Source organism: Hippocampus comes, unplaced genomic scaffold (genome assembly GCF_001891065.2).
Source record: "Hippocampus comes isolate QL1 unplaced genomic scaffold, H_comes_QL1_v1.1 scaffold319, whole genome shotgun sequence".
NCBI lineage: Eukaryota > Metazoa > Chordata > Actinopteri > Syngnathiformes > Syngnathidae > Hippocampus > Hippocampus comes.
The window spans coordinates 791,554-808,377 of NW_017806090.1; the positions used below are offsets into that span (position 1 = coordinate 791,554).

At 39.3% G+C, this 16,824-nt stretch overlaps 1 protein-coding gene across 1 annotated transcript; it reads left to right on the forward strand.

Annotated features, from left to right (window-relative positions):
- Positions 1–1,650: 1,650 nt before the first annotated feature.
- On the forward strand, positions 1,651–8,043 carry alx1 (ALX homeobox 1). Its single transcript, XM_019894714.1, has 4 exons — positions 1,651–2,445; positions 2,611–2,867; positions 5,971–6,099; positions 7,144–8,043. The coding sequence occupies exons 1-4, from the start codon at positions 2,244–2,246 to the stop codon at positions 7,477–7,479; spliced, it is 924 nt and encodes a 307-aa protein (XP_019750273.1). The 5' UTR covers positions 1,651–2,243; the 3' UTR covers positions 7,480–8,043.
- The last annotated feature ends 8,781 nt before the right edge of the window (positions 8,044–16,824 follow it).

Consider the following 16,824-nt stretch of genomic DNA (forward strand, 5'->3'; position numbering starts at 1 on the left):
AATACCGCGGTTTTAGACTGATGTGGCCATATCGAACATATTATTTTAAGGAGTTGTCATAGTGCAATGTTTCGCTCACAATATCACAAAACTGCATTTCCGCACTCCTGCATATCGGTGGAAGAAAACACTGACGAGATCACGAAACACTTTCGATAACTGACGCTGGTTTAAGATATACTAAAATGGTGAGTTTTATGGTCACAAATTACATCAAAAAGTTTTATGCTCGCAAAAGAAATCAAAAATGGATTTTGTGGGGAAAAAAAATATTTATCATTTTCTTTTGCCCATAATATCACGATATGCTGATTGTGTGGTGTATGGGAGGAAGAAAACATTGATGATTAATCCAAACACATCATGTTAAAATCCCAACAGTGGTGTGTGCGTAGAACAGAAAACGAAAAAAAAAAAACTTTCACTTCCCTCTTTCCTTTGTCATCCGTAATGCATTTTCATTTTAATATTCCCAGCAAATAAACAATTTTTAGTCATGATAAAAAATGACACGTGTAAAGCTCACTTTTTATTGAGCCTACACATTTGTCATCAATCATAACACTTAATCTTAATTTCAGTGGGTAAGCTACATTTTCAGTAAAACGTATCTAGCTATTTATTTCACATCATGTTAATACAAAAAAAAGAAATACAATTATTGGTTTACAATTGTGCGATGTTAAAAAAATAGATAAAAATGCTACACTAAGCGCCTTCTCGTTACGCCTTCTCCATCAAAATTTAGAAGGAGTTGTCTCACAATGGTGGTTATCTAATTTATACAGTCGCATGGCAGTTAAGAATGTATTTCATTTGACTTCGAGTGGAAAATTACAACCATTTGTCTCCCGACTTGCGTTCTGCCTTGGAGGTTCTTCTCCCTACAAACCATATATTTGAATCAGCAAATTGTTTGTAAGTTAGCTGGCTGTCTTCAGGACAAACCCCGGCCGGCGTTGTCTCTGCTGGTAGCAAAATTCACAGAAAGCTCAGTGAACTTTTCACATTTTCCTCCCCAGCGTGGTGTAGCTGCCACACTCGCTCACTTAAGAAGTCCAATAAGACCCTCAGACCCCCACTCTCCCTAATACTGATGTTTATTTGGGCTTTTCCTCCCTGTGGCACCGCACAGGCCCCGGGTACCACTGACCCTTGAAAGACAGTTTTCATCACAAGACTGCAATTTGATATCACAAGTTCTATTCATGTAATGTAATTCATAAATACTACACTGTAAACAACACAACTTGTATTTCTGGGGTGGCTAAAATAGTCATTTAAATTTGAAAAAATAATAAAATATAAATGATTGACATTTATGGCAACAATTCTAGTTGTTACAACACAGCAAGCAAATTGTTTGCTGTAAAACAGTTTGCCGAGTGTTTTTTAGTGATATCCTGCCCAAGTTTGATCAAGGTTTGTTGCCTAGAAATGTTGAGTTCTCCCAACTGAAAAAAGTGTCATTTCTTTCCACTGTAAACGGTAGTTTTCCTTTAAAAATATGTTTACAAAATCAAAAATGTTTGTTTACTTTTTCATCCCTCTTGATGAACAATGTGTTAGTGTAAATATTAAAGTTTTGAACTTTTTAAAATAGCATTTATCACACATTTATCATTTTCTATACCAGGCTGTATTTAAAAATTATATGCTCAACACAATATTTGTATCCATCCCTCTGTGGGTAAATTTTTACTTCAATGTACATCTCATCTCGAAATGATACAAAATTTCATGATGTAATTTCTCCAATTAGTGATTAAATTATAACATGACGTACTGCATGTCTGATTAGATCTTTCCACTCTGACTACTGAAATAATATTTTGTTTAATTTGTATTTTAGTAACCATCACTGGGACACAGAATTGTTGAAAATGCCAAAGTATATCTTTCTACACTATTTAAAACTTGTGTTTATATTCTAAAAGTGAAATGAAGTACATTTTTAAAAAAATAGCATATCGCAAGCGCACATAACTAAACAAGTTCTTAAAATGCTACTGGAGAAACTTCAGAAGAAATCGTAGCTTTTTGTTACATACCCGTGTGTTTGTCATTTGTGGGGTTCGGTTCGGTTGGGCTGGCCCGTCAGTAGGAGGAGTTCGGAGGGAGAGTCGAGAGGGAGTGCGGTTGTTGTGGATGTCTGTGTGGTGGTGGTGGTGGTGGTGGGGCAAGGGGGGAGCGTTGTCATGGAAGACTTTTGGGGGTGTCTATAAAGTAAGGCCGCCGCTGTGATGACCGCTGCACTCACAATGATGATGATGGACTTCATGGAGGACAAGTTCGGCCTGAAGAACCAGGCCATGAAGGCCGCGGACTACTTCATGGAGCCGACAATCGAGAGTCTGGACGGCGGCGTCTACTTTGCCAAGTCGACCCCAAAATGCGCGCAGGCCTTCGGCGAACACCGCGCCTCGCCTCGCTCGGACCAGCACGGTAAATTCACGAATAAAATATAATCTTTTTTATGTATTTATTTAAAATCGACTTAATTAATACGTATAAACATAATTAGTACATCGGGTATTTTTTTTTTTTTTTTTGGTATGTATATATTTATTTTTTTCGAACTTAATATTTGTCGCCGTCGGTGACTTCCAGGCGGCTATGGAGCGACCAAAGCGGAGGAACTGGCCGGCTCCGCGGCATCATGTTGCCGCGGCGACGAGGCGGACGAAGCAGCGGCGGACAAGGGCGACGACAAGGTGACGAGCAGCAAGAAGCGGCGCCACCGGACCACTTTCAGCAGCGCGCAGCTCGACGAGTTGGAGAAGGTCTTCCAGAAGACTCACTACCCGGACGTCTACGTGCGCGAGCAGCTGGCCACCAGGACCGAGCTGACCGAGGCCAGGGTGCAGGTACGCATGCACGCACGCTATTCATTTTGCGCTAACGTTAGGATTGCCAAAGAAAACACCACGTTACCTTTAAGAGTTTCTAGAGATAATATTATAAATTATTTGTGTTGCTATATTGACATATTTGTTCGAGATATGCCCAAGACATTTAGTTAGCAAACTTAGTACAGTGTTTTTAACGCTTTATTGTTTGCATGCAGTTGAATTCGAAACAAATTATTTCTCGGACATGCCAAAAGAAATCGTAGTTTACAAGCAACGTTTTGTTTACCCAACTTAAACTAAATAACCAATTTATTTTGATTATTTTTAGTGTTTGCATGTTTGATGTGTAATTCAAAACACAAGCTTCTCCAAACATGCCAAAAGGAATGGGTAACTTGAGCATGTTATTTCCAAATGTGCAACTTTAAATTATGTACTTAATTTATATGATTTATTCTGATTAATTTATTATTATTTCTGTGGACATGTAATTCAGAACAAATATCGTCAAGCTTTGCCAAAAAAAAAGCCTAAATAAATGACGATTTTTGCTACATATTTTTCATTGTGCATTCAATTACTTCCTTTGTATGACGTAACTCAAAACAAATGAAGTGAAGCCTTGCCAAACTTTTCAAAAGAAATCATAATTTTAGCGACTTACTCTCAATGTGCGTTCAATTACGTAACTAGTTAATTTCTTTGAATTTTCCCCCCATTTTTTTCAATGTCTTTCCAATTAGATTCGTGTTTTATTAAAAAAAAATCCCTGTTTGTTGCTTAACTCAGAACAAATGTACTCAGGTTTTTACAAACTTTCAAAAAGAAATAGTACATTTTACCAACATTCTTTTTTCAGTAAGTGGTTAATTTCTTAGTCCTTTATTCTTTAATGATAATCATCATTGCTTGAATGTGTGACGTGTAAGTCAAAACAAATCAATCAAGCACTGCCAAACATGCCAAAAGAAATGACAATTTCAGATCCATATTTTTGAATGTATTTCAACCAGCCACGTAATAATGATAATGACAGTGATTCATAACAAATGTAGTACAAACATTGAAACATTCACAATTTTTAATTTTAATTTTAGTACCTCATGCTTCATTGTTTTGTCAATTAACCTTTTGAGGGACAGCTTATCATGTTATCAGGTTACCGGGTGCATGAAAGGGTTAAAAGATTGTTTTCCTTATTTTTATAATGATTCGTCCATTTCTATTATTATTTTGACTGACATATTTGTTACGTAATTCAACGCAAATGCGGCTCAGGAATGTCATTTTTAGCTACGTGTGAAGCTGGGTCTCAATGATACGGTCAATTTGTATTGCTTATGGTTATATGACCAATGATAGTTGTTTCGCAATTGAAAATATGAGTGTTTTGTTTTTGTTTTTTTCCTCGGGATGCTTCATATTATCATTTGTATGTTTGACCTGTAATTTAAAACAAAATGCATCTCCCAAAGAATTCGTAACTCTGTTGACATGTTTCGGAGTATTTCAAGATGTCTGAAAATGTTTTTGCTTTTTAATATCCTTGTTATTTTTGGTTTTGGCACGATTGTTCAAAATTGAATCAAGCGTGTCAAGCTCCTCCAAACAACTTTCAGAAGAAATTGTACTGCATGTGTATGTTTTTGGTAAATCTTGATTTTTTTCCAAAATTATTATTATTATTATTATTATTGTTATTTATTTATTTATTTATTTATTTGCAGATGCCTTTCACCTACATAGAATATGACTCAAATTCCAAACTGTGGCCCGGCGTGCGTCAAGTCTACAATCTTGTGGATAACTACCAGCTGGTTAACTCGTATGGGTTGTTCCGAAGGATTTCTTTATTTATTTGTATCATTAGCACGCATGACTGCAAAATAAAAACAAAAAACAAATGTAGAGCATTGGCAAGAGTCGCCAATGATTCAGAGAAAATTAAACTTAGATGTGATTTGTGAAATGGGCAGCTAGTTACTGGCATATGATAATGGTGATGATTTACAATTAGAATATAATTTACTTTCGTGACTGACCCGCTGATAAAAAAACAAAAACAAAACAAACAAATTAAGATTCACTGAACATTCTTAAGATATATAGCTATGCTATGTTAAGTGGTTGATTGTGTCCTGACATGTTTTTTGACATCGATTTTTATGCTTATTGCTGCAATTGGGATTGGAACCCAAAAGAGAGTCTTTCAAATGTTCAGATTTATTTATTTTTGCTTAACTTTATCTAACTAGATATACAGTGATGATAAAAGTTGCTTTCACACTTGACCCCTGATTGAATAAATAAATGGATGGACTTTTCAAAACTTTCCGGAAAAAAAAAAAAAAAGGTTCAGCTCCATCATCAAATGTTCAAAAGAAAATCATTACTTGCGCTGCACATTGGAGGGTTTTAATGATCTTTTTTAAATATTATTTTTAGCATGACCTGTACTACAAATGTTTGAAAAAAAAAATTCTAAAGAAACTATAACTTTAGCTATTTCACTGAAAATAGTGTTGGACAGAATGTACATACGTTGACATTTGAATTAATTCGTTGCTTCCCCCACATTCAAAAATTGTCCGTTAAATTGGAGCAACATTTTTAAGATTCTTTCCAGCAATTAATTTCAAGTGCATTTCAGAGTGTTTTAAATTGTAAATTGGACATTTATGTTTTTTGTTTTTTTTAAGCTTAAATTAAATGTCTGGAGAAAAAAAAATCTAAACTTCATGTCATTTTTCAGTTCTTTTTTTTTTTTTTTTTATGATTTCTATTGCTGGATTTCTTAAACTGCATTATCCTCAAAAGTTGAAAACTTTTTTGAAAAGTACTTCTGAGTCTCTTAAATGTTGACATTGTAGTTGTTAATGACTTGTTTTTATTCAATCATTTAAAAAATTTTTTTGCACATTTGACCTTCATTTAAAATATCATTGAGCAATGTTCAACATTCACAAACATGAAAGATAAGTCACAACTACAGTAGTTTTCATACATTTGTTCTTTGTATCACAAGGTGTCAAATCATACTCTTTATTATGATTCTATATATTATTATATACAACATATCTATATATTATTGTGGCATATGTGTGTGCGTGTGTGTCAGGTGTGGTTCCAGAACCGAAGAGCCAAGTGGAGGAAGCGGGAACGTTACGGACAAATCCAACAAGCCAAAAATCACTTTGCCTCCGCCTACGACTTGTCTGTGCTGCCTCGCACTGACAGCTACGCGCAGGTACGCGCGTACAACTCATGACATTTTTGATAGACTTAAAAAAAATTAAATAAAATTGCACATCCACCACATATTATGAAGCGGATGTCAAAAAGACTGACCGCCAATTAGAGGTGTCACAGCAAACGGAATAAATGACATTCAGATACATTGAAGGAAAAGTTGAAGCAGTCGAAAAGACAGATGGTGATGTACGTATTCAATGACGTATTTTATTATCAATAATTATGCGGTTAACCTATTGTCAAACACAAAAGAAACACAACATTTTAAATGTAACATGGGACTTTTAAACATGAGGATTTGGGAGGTGAAGAAAGTTGTTGGTGCTTGAGATGATTGGTTGTTAATATTAGTAATTAAAAAAAGACATTATGGAAAAATCAATTATTTTGATTGATATTGATGGCAAAATAATGTATTTACAAATAATCACCTGTGTAACACTTAGATTTGACAAACTTTACAAACTATTTGCACTTTATTTAGTAGTAGTGGTAGTATTGAGTAGTGTGTGTGCATGTGTGTGTGCGTGTTTGATCGATATCATCACTTCTACTTCTAATTTTAAACATTGTCCATCTTTTTTCTCTTTTGCGACAGTCTGTCTAGTTGATTTAATGCGACAAACACTTGGATCACTGCTTGTAACGGTCCAATTTCCAAATATCTCTGATGCTCGTGAGCTTCCACCTTGTTTTGATATACAGTGACCTCATCCAAATGAAGAGCCAATGATGCCATGTGCTGACCATGGTTCGTCTTTTTTTTAGCTTACTCTCTCGGCTTAAAAAAGACCTTCCTCCGCCCATTCCTGTAACGAAAACATACTTGACGGCGACTGACATGGAGGGCGCTGAAAGGGTTAAATATTTGATCTTTTCTTCTTCGATTGTAATGTTTTTATCATCGTGGAAGGAAAAATTAAATCAAAATCTCAATTCAGTTTCAAATAAATACCCAGCCCAACTCTTAAGTCAAGGCATGACGAAAATTCCGAACCTTATTTTGTCGTCCACTCACGAGTCCTTCTTGTCCCGACAGATTCCAAACAACTTGTGGTCGAGCGCCAGTCCGGCCGCTCCTGTGGTGTCGCCCTGCATGCTGCCCCGAGGTTCGCCACCCTGCGTGGCCTCCTACTCCCCGCGCTCGGCCTCCTCCGCTGCCGGCGATCACGGCCACGGCTACTTCCCCAACCAGCAAAACCAGTTTGGCCACGTTTCCCTCAACAACTTCTGTGGCGACCCGCTTCTCTCGCCGGCCGCCAACAGCCACCACGCCTTTGAGACCAAACCCGAGTTTGAGAGGCGCTCGTCCAGCATCGCCGTGCTGCGCATGAAGGCCAAGGAGCACGCCGCCAACATTTCTTGGGCCATATGATCCCGCTTCTACAACCAAAAAAAAAAAAAAAACGCTTGGAGCCGCTTCTAGAACCAAAGAAACACATTTGAGACTCAGGAGTGAGGAGGGCATCAGTTAATGCACGAGAAACACTCTGTTGCCATCTCCTGGTGTCTCCATGTGTCTTCAGACCCGTGCTGACATGCTGACCCGCTTCTAGAACCAAACAAACTTTAGCCCCCTTCCAGAGCCAAAAATCACTTTTGAGGCTCTGGTGTGAAGTGGACGCAATGCACATGAAGGCAATAAAAATAATGCTTGGCATTGTCATGTTTTAATGGTCACATGTTGACCCACTTCGAGAGCCAAAGAAACTTTTACCCACTTCTAGAACCAAAAGAAACACTTGTGAGGGTCAAGTCTGAGGCGGACTCCAGTTAACGCACATGAAGGAAATATGAAAAACACGCTGACGGTGTTTGAAGGCACATGTGATCCCACAGTTGGACATGTTGATACTCTTCTACAAGCTAGCAAATGCGGACCCGCTTCTAGAGCCAAAGAAATTTTGCCGGCTTCTAGAGCCAAGGACGAATGTGGACCCAACTTAACACACAAAGAAAATAAAACCAATGCTTGGGTTGACAAAATGCACCCTCACGTTTTTATGGTCACATGGTGACTCACTTCTAGAGCCAAAGAAACTTGAACCTTCTTCTAGATGCTTCTAGAATTCCTCGCTCCCTCCCCTACCCCCAAAATCACTTTTTAGGCTCAAGAATTTGGTGAATTCCATGCGCATGATGGCAAAAAACAATGCCTGGGTTCACAAAATGCACCCCCATGCTTTTACGGTCACAAACTGACCCATTTCTAGAGCCAAAGAAAATTTGACCTGCTTCTGGAACCAAAAGAAACTATTTTTGAGGCTCTGGGATGAGGTAGATTCCATATCCTTAACCAGACGGCAATACAAAAGCTTGTTGTTGTGATCCCACATTTTGGTGTTTGGAGATAGCTTCATGTTTTTGTGGTCACATGCTGACACGCTTCTAGAACCAAAGAAACGTTGACTAAAACAAACACTTTTGAGGCTCTGGAGTGATCCAGACTCCAGTTAACACATATGAAGGCAATAAACAATTCCACTGCCAAAGTTTGGAAGCAGATGTGATGTCATCCCATGCTTGGCCATAATGACCCGTTTCTAGAAACAAAGAAACACTTTTGAGGCTCTGGAGTGATGTGGATTCCAAGCACATGAATGAAATAAAAGATGCTGTTTGTGATTGGAGATGTGATCACATGTTTGGACTCAAGAGTGCGCCGTGTCTTTTTGCCCCTGAAACCAAAAACACGGACCTGCTTCTGGAAACAAACATGGTTCCACTTCTGAAACAAAAACAACTGTAAACATATACTGGCCAGCCTCTTAACCTGCTTCTGTTACAAACAAAAATACTGCCCGGCTTCTGGGGGGGGGGACAAAAAATACAAAATTGTGATTCATCTCTGTAACAGAAAAACATACTTTTGGAAGTCTTTCTTCCGCCCCCGCCCCCAAATAATTACCACCTTCTGGAATCAAACAAATGCACACCTGTTCTTAAAAAAAAAAAAAAAATTACCCTGCATTGTGATCCCAAAAAACACTGAACACATTTCTGCAACCAAAAACACTGGCCCTCTCCAGGAACTAAGACACTTATGCAATTGTAAAACTAAAAACCCCTCCGCCCTGATTCTTGAAACAAACAAAAAAAAATATTGGACATCAATTCCTCAATCAGCACAGCTGCACCTTTACACTTCGTTGAGCGATATCAATCGGTCTGGCTGGGGGCGGCAAAAAAATTAGCTGGAGGTGGCAGGCCACGCAATTTTAAATGCAGGAAAAACCCTGCAAAAACAAAGACCTGCTTTTGGAAAGAAAAAAAAAACCAAAAAACAGAGCCCCATTAAATATAAAACAAAACATATTTATTTATGTAGCGCTTTTAGAAATAATAACAATCACCAAAATACTGAGCCACTTCTGGAACCAAAAGAAGCATTGCTCACTTCTGGAACCCAAAAATGCTGCCCCATTTCGAGACCCAAACAAATACTTCTAGAACCCAGTTAGCTTCAGCTTGGGGGAAAAAAGTCCCGGTGATCCACACAAACGGATGAGAAACCACAACATGTTTGCTTTTCCTCCAGGGCCGGACTTGAGTAAAGTAATGTGAGTGACTAGCATCTTTTTCTGCTTTTTGGCTGGCCTAACCTAAGTACATCAGCTCGTTTCTGTGTCTTTCGCCTAAAAGAACTCTGAATGTGTGATGTTTACATTCATGTGCCAAAGTCAAATAAATCCCCTGACGTCATTTCAAATGTGGGTGATTGTTACCGCGCTCACGAAGGGTTGCAGGAAGACGAAGAACGGTGTGGGTAACAAGTTCATGAACTGGTCATTACACTTGCAGTCCACTAGATGGTAGCAGAGCAGTGGCTATTGTTTGGTTGGTGGGGTTTTTTTTAAGCTACACTTAAAAAATATAGCTCAGTCCGACCATAAGGGTCAACCTTACAATTCAGACTAAGTTTTCATCAAATATTTGGTAATTTAGCTTTTCTCTTAAAAAAAAAAAATCTTTTTGTATGTATTTTTTAACGACGTATTTTCACTTTTTTTTCCAACAGAATATGACTTTAAAAAAAAACCACTTTTTTCCACCCCAAAAAAAGACTTCCATCTTGAAAAAAAACTTTTTTTTTTTTTTTTTACTCCTTTCTCAAAAGACTATTGTACATTGGACTAATACACATCAGATTAATTATAGCATCTATCTTTATTATATATTTAAATGTTTTTATTGGATTTCTTCATTACAAATTACATATGAAATTTCAGTCTTACCAAACAAAGTCTTTTTGTCTGCTGAAGTGATTGTGAAGACATAAGTGGACTTTTTTTTCCTCTGCTGGAGACGCAGCCCAGCAGCAGTGAGAAACTCGAAACATTTTCATTCATTCCTCATTACTGAAAGATTATATTAACTTGTCATCTGCTTTCATCCCATCCATACAAACGTCCAGTATATTGTTACTCCATAAATGTGTGAGGGCACTAATTGAACTAACCCATCCTGAAATAAAAGCTTGTGGTTGCATCCTACTGAATTTAAATTGCAATGATTGCCTCAAAAGGATGTGACAGCAAAATATGAAGTGTACTATCAATTTTGTTCAGGCCTGTTTCACGAATTAGTTGGTTTTTAAAAAAAAAATAATTCTGTTGAACCACCATTCAAAGGTGGCATCTGAATTAAAATTTTTTAATTGTTTTTTTTTTTTTCTCTTGTATCTACTTTACTTTCCAGGAGCTGACAAGCGACCACATGCGGCACCCACGTGCGTCTTCTCAATATGAGCAATAATGAGCTTTGCAACATCATCATCATCATCATCATCATCATCATCATCATCATCATGGAGATCCACACAGCATGTGGCCGTAGGACATGACCACGGCCCTCTGGAGACCAAACACTTCAAATGAGACCCGGCAAGCCAGCAACCGCTGACACACACAAACACACACACGCACACACAAATGTCATCATATTTTCCCATAGTATGGAGTACTGTGTATACAGCAATATTTAATATGTGCAGCACATACGTATGACAACACGCAGAAAGAATTATGGTGCGAAAAAGCTAAAAAGCTGGGCAGTGATTCATTTATTTTATGTATCGCCGCAGTCAGGCCGAGTACCACTCGTGTTTCTTTGACCACATTGGTGACGTCTTTTGTGTTGCGTTCAGGTTGCCAGCAACTTGTTCACTAGTTTGAGGAGCTTTGTTCGGTTTATTTTTAGTCTTTCTCCTGCCTGACGTTGTGCGAAGAAGATAAGTGATGTGGGATGACTCATCAAAAGCTGCTTTTGCACAGCAAACCCAACGTGGAGGCAATCAAACGGAAAGTAATCCTCGTTTCACAAATAATTTGCCCCCCACGCCGTGATCTACCTTGCATCTTTGCTTCTTATGCAATATACAGTTTTCGAAAATCACGTCTGGAGTAGAAATGGCCTCGTTTGGTGGTTCGATCCATCAGTAACCGTACCCCGCTGAGGTGAAGAAGAAAACACTAAAAACATGACACGTCTTTAAAAAAAAAAAAAAAAAAAAAAAAATGGATACTCTATCAAATGTATGTATCTATGTGTGCGTCACGGCTTTGGATTTCTTTTTACCCAAAGTGTCTGTGATAGCACTCACCAGTCCGTGGAGGCGAACTGAAGGGTCGCTGAATGGTCATCTCGCTCATCATCACAGCACAAGCCACTCGGCCCGTGACACTCGAAAGCGTCAACCAACCGAATTCATTTGGTCAGCACACGCAAAGAAAGAAAAAAAAACAAAAGAAAAAAAAATAACTGCTCAGCCCCTTTTGAAGATTGTTGCGAACCAAAGCAAGCAAGCAGATGAATTCCAGCCAAATGATGTAAAAGGACATATAAGTCCCGGAATGTGGAGGATTCTTTTTATTGAATATAATTTTCTCCGATGTGTTCATTTAACCTTTGAATTAAAGTGCCACCATTGTAATTGTGGCACATCCTCATCCAAATTCAAATCAATAGAAGTCCTTCCACCTCCATTAGCTATCTTGAAAATCAATTGAGTTGCTCTTACAAAGTTATGGCACTGCTCCAACATTTTTCCACCTGCAGGCTGAAAAGTCTTAATTGCATCGTCTCACCCTTGAACTCATCTTGGCGTGATTTCTTCATCCGAATGTCAGGGTTGCTGTGTTCGATGACTGACGTTTCAATGAGAGAATTTCAAAAAACATGAACCCTGCCAGCAAATTATTATTATTGTCGTCAATTTGTATGCTTCCAGAAAGGGGGGAAAAACACACACACACACACGCCCACATAATGTCCACACGTTGAGCTACATGAAACATTTATGACATGCTAATAGTGTGTTTTAGTGGCACACGTGTGTACGTCGTGTGTGGAGAGGTGTCATCATAGGATGGATGAGCGAGCGAGCGGTCGCTGCAACACAATTATGCGTGGCTCAGATAGGGTTATGCCCCGCCCCCCACAGCGCTTTCTAAAGGTCAAGCGTATTCATTGCCTCCTCAAAAAAGCTGACGCGCTCGTCCAATTGTGCTAACCTGCTAACCCGCTACCCTGTCTCTGATGGCGTTTTGATGCCACTTGAGCGAACCATCACTTGGTTTGCCAAAATCAAATCCAAAATGGACCCAATGACCACTGATTGCTGAAAGGAATTTACTCAGCAACACTTTCTGGCAACATTTTTGGGGGTTTAAAATGTGCCATGTGATTGACTGGTGACTGTTTTTTCACGGTTTACACATTACAACGACAACAACGATAGTGTTTTGCTGTAGTGTTTGCTGATTATCCTTGCATAAACTTGACTTTGAGTACATCGTCACCGAAATGTATTCGTCAATACAGTATGGTAATATTTCCAAGGAAAGAGAAGCGCTTCCAAAAAGTAGAAAAAGTTTTACAAATGTCGGTGATTATCAACAAGGTCCCTGCTGAAGCATGTATGAGAGCAGCTAAAAATGGCCCATCTTGCTTTTGTGCTTCTGGCTCTAGTGTACCTAATGTTGTGGCCACACCCTTAACAAGAGTGAGGGTTTGGAGGACGGACCCCTGTGGGACTCCGCTCAGACAAGCTGATGTTTGTGCTAATAAAAGCATCATCATCATCATCATCATGTCAGCCAGGGAGTGAAGTGTGTGTGTGTGTGTGTGTGTGTGTGTGTGTGTGTGTTGGTGTGTGCGTGCGTGCGGGCGGGCGTGCGTGTCCGAGCACTGGCAGACGCAGACCTCATAAGGCGGCACAGATGTGCACCTTATGTAAAGCGCTCGTGTTAATTGTGGCTAATTGATAAAACAGCAGAAGAAAACACTCAGGCTCGTTAAGGACTCGCAGGCCGCTAATTCAAACATGTACATCCATCCATCCATTTTCTCATCCGCTTTATCCTCACAAGGGTCACAGGTGTGCTGGAGCCTATCGTAGCTGGTTTCGGGCACTAGGTGGGGTACACCCGGAACCGGTTGCCAGCCAATGGCAGAGCACATAGACGAACAACCATTTGTGCTCATAATCACACCTAGGGACAATTTAGAGTGTTCACTCAATCTCTCATGCATGTTTTTGGATGTGGGAGGAAACTGGAGTACCCGGAGAAAACCCACGCATTTAATTATTAATTGCTCTGCATGTGTGAAATAACATTCACTGATTTTATAGTAATTATTATAGTATTAATTGTACTCATTTCATTCCCTGACACGGAAATTCAGTTCACGCCATGTCGTTTAACATTCATTCATGAAATGTAAACAGAGACTAACCATTGTAAATAATAACCATTCCAATGTATTTAAAATTGTAATGTGCATTCAATTGTATTTAATTTAAAATTGATTCACCTTGTATTCAAGAGGAAGCTGATTTTAGTCTTTTTCCAGTATGTTTTTGACTTTCTTTACTACTAAAAATGTTTTTTAAAAAAGATACCATTGTTTTGAAATAAAGGTCATAAAATGATCAGGAAAAAGTGGAGAGCAGAGTTGTTTACTGCATATCAAATGAATATTGGACTCAATGATTTCAAATGTGGTCTGACGCGTATTCTGTTACATTGCCGGTGAGCACATTTAAATGAAAGCATCACCTACTAAATGAATGAATGCAACATTATATCCACATTGCTTCTTTCATTTGCTCTGGGGATTATTTTACAAAATTAAATTGATGCGATTTGCTCTTCTCAGACCAACTTGCACAAACTTTGGACAAGAAAACTCATCACTTGGGCTAGGGCAATATATATATATATATATATATATATCAGGGATGTGTCCAAGGACCGGCAACCCGAGGCCAAGGCCAAGCACATACACACACACACACACACACACACACACACAGACGTGCGGGATGACGCATGCAAATCCAATGTCAATGTCCTGATGACAAGGTGAAAGGAGATACAGTAGAAAAGAGAACATTTTAGTGCACAGAAGCGAGCTCTTCTTCCTCATTGGTTTCTTAGCGCTTTGTCATGGTGTGAACAGCCAGTTTTGGTCATGCACCAACAACCGAGCGAAAGGAGCTGCGGTTTCCGCTTACGCCTGATTAGCACGTGAAGTGATCCTAAACGACGGTGCGAACCTGCCGTCTCGCTGTCACGCGTTCATTAGCTTCACTTAACATCAGATACATAGACAAAAGTTTTCCCTTCATTAATCAACGAAACAGACCATCAGAGGTTGGACAAACCTAACGGACCTGACTAACTACTCACACATCATAGCATAATGCAATTTAGGGGTTACAATGCCTTCTATAACAATCTTAACATCATCAAGTAACCCAAATAACGTAGCATAGCCCACAAGTACTGACATAAAGTAGCTAACATAACCAAGTAATGTAAGTAATGTCTCGAGCTCACATAACCAAGACACGCAGCTAATGTTATGCAACCTAACACAAGTAGCTTACGCAAGCAACAAAACGAGCTAATGCAAATTAACCAACTAGTGTACCTTAACTAGCGTAACATAGCTCACATAATATAAAGTAACCTAAGACAGACGGTTCCTTTTAACCCCTTTTTGGCAGAGCCACTCCCAGATTCGCGCTCTCTGCTATCTTTGGCACCCCCAATTAGCAAGTCAGCTAATACAGACCTGGTCCCCTGAACCATTCATTTCTCTTCCCATTATTGGTAACCATATGCTGAAAATAACGTGTATTGTTCGCCTCAAGATGAGAATGTTCTAAAGTGTTTCTCTTTTTAAAGCGTTCTTGAGAGTAGTTAGACTTTCAAACTGATCCATGTGCTCTGTAAACTATTGCCTGAAGAGTCAAGTCCTCTTCTTCTTGGATATCCATTACACTGCAGAGATTTGCCAGGCACACAGGTATTTTGTGTGATTTTGTATGCACGGCACGTTGCAGCCTTGGGCTTCAGACCAGGAGAATTGTCTTTCAAGGATGGAGGCTAGGAGGTATAGTGTGAAAGGGAATTGGGGAGGTGAAAGGAGGGATAAGGGGGGGGGGGGGGGCATCCAAACAAGAAATCAGAGTCCTGTAATCCTTCTGGGCGGCACCAAGTGGCTAAAAACTGTGTTGCACTTAAAACAAACAAACAATCATCGTCGTCTCACAGCAGACATTTGTTCAGTGACGATCACTGAACTGGTGTGGTCTTCACCACTCCTGTTAGTTTAGTCATTAAAAATAGGTATTTGTTTTTAAAAGAAACCAAAAGAAACAGTGTAAAATATATATTTATATATATTTTTAACGCATCGGCCCGCAAGAGAGCAGCAGTGTTTCATGATTCCAAGTCTTTGTTAGCTGTGTCGCTAACTACTTTCATGCTCACACGCTATGCATGTTAGCTAGATATCGTCTCAGGTAAAATCACAATGTTCCCACAGGACTTCATCTTAAGAAATTAAAATTGTATTAACCGTCAAGGCAATGTTTTAAAGTAACATCTTAATTAACTGTCATACAGATGTAAAACCAAACTAACCACAGCCTGAAAAAAGTTAAATCGAGTTGGCATCCAAACAAGAAATCAGAGTCCTATAATCCTTCTGGGCGGCACCAAGTGGCTAAAAACCGTGTTGCACTTAAAACAAACAACAACAAACAATCATCGTAGTCTCACAGCAGACAAACTAACCACAGCCTGAAAAAAGTTAAATCGAGTAAATCTACCTGGTCAGTCACAGAGTTACCTGTGTTAATAAACTATATTAGTGTAAACAGCTCAGTCTTGTGACGCAAAGCAAAGGTGACAAAGCAGAACTGAAGGGCTTAGAAGTTAAAAACATGAATATGGTGTCCAAACCAAGACGAGACATGCGAGTGCAGCCTTGAAGATTACACCAATGCAGACTAAACCATCAAACCACACACACACACACACACACACACACACGCACGCACGCACACACACACACACACACACACACACACACACACACACACACACACACACACACACACACACACAATTTTTATTGTTAACATCATGGCTAACATTGCACCTAATGTCATGGTTAACACTGTGGCTAATGTAATTGCCAAACGTCATGGGGAATACAGTAGTTGTATTTGTGTGTGTGTTTGTGTGTGTGTGTGTGTGTGTGTGTGTGTGTGTGTGTATTGTGTCCAGATGCTTCCACGTTAATGACAAAGAAGGGACGCGACCCTGCGTGCCCACCGCCCGCTGTTGTGCGCAAGCAAAGCAAACAGGTGCTGCCTGTGCCCATCCGGACATTACGTCACCTACTGATACACGGCATCAGCCCG

Excerpts from the sequence above, each read along its gene's own strand:
- alx1 (XM_019894714.1), top strand. The coding sequence starts at position 2,244 with ATGACCGCTGCACTCACAATGATGATGATGGACTTCATGGAGGACAAG. Across the intron at positions 2,446-2,610 it reads GCCTCGCTCGGACCAGCACG|GCGGCTATGGAGCGACCAAA; the intron begins GTAAATTCACGA and ends GGTGACTTCCAG. Across the intron at positions 6,100-7,143 it reads GCACTGACAGCTACGCGCAG|ATTCCAAACAACTTGTGGTC; the intron begins GTACGCGCGTAC and ends TTGTCCCGACAG.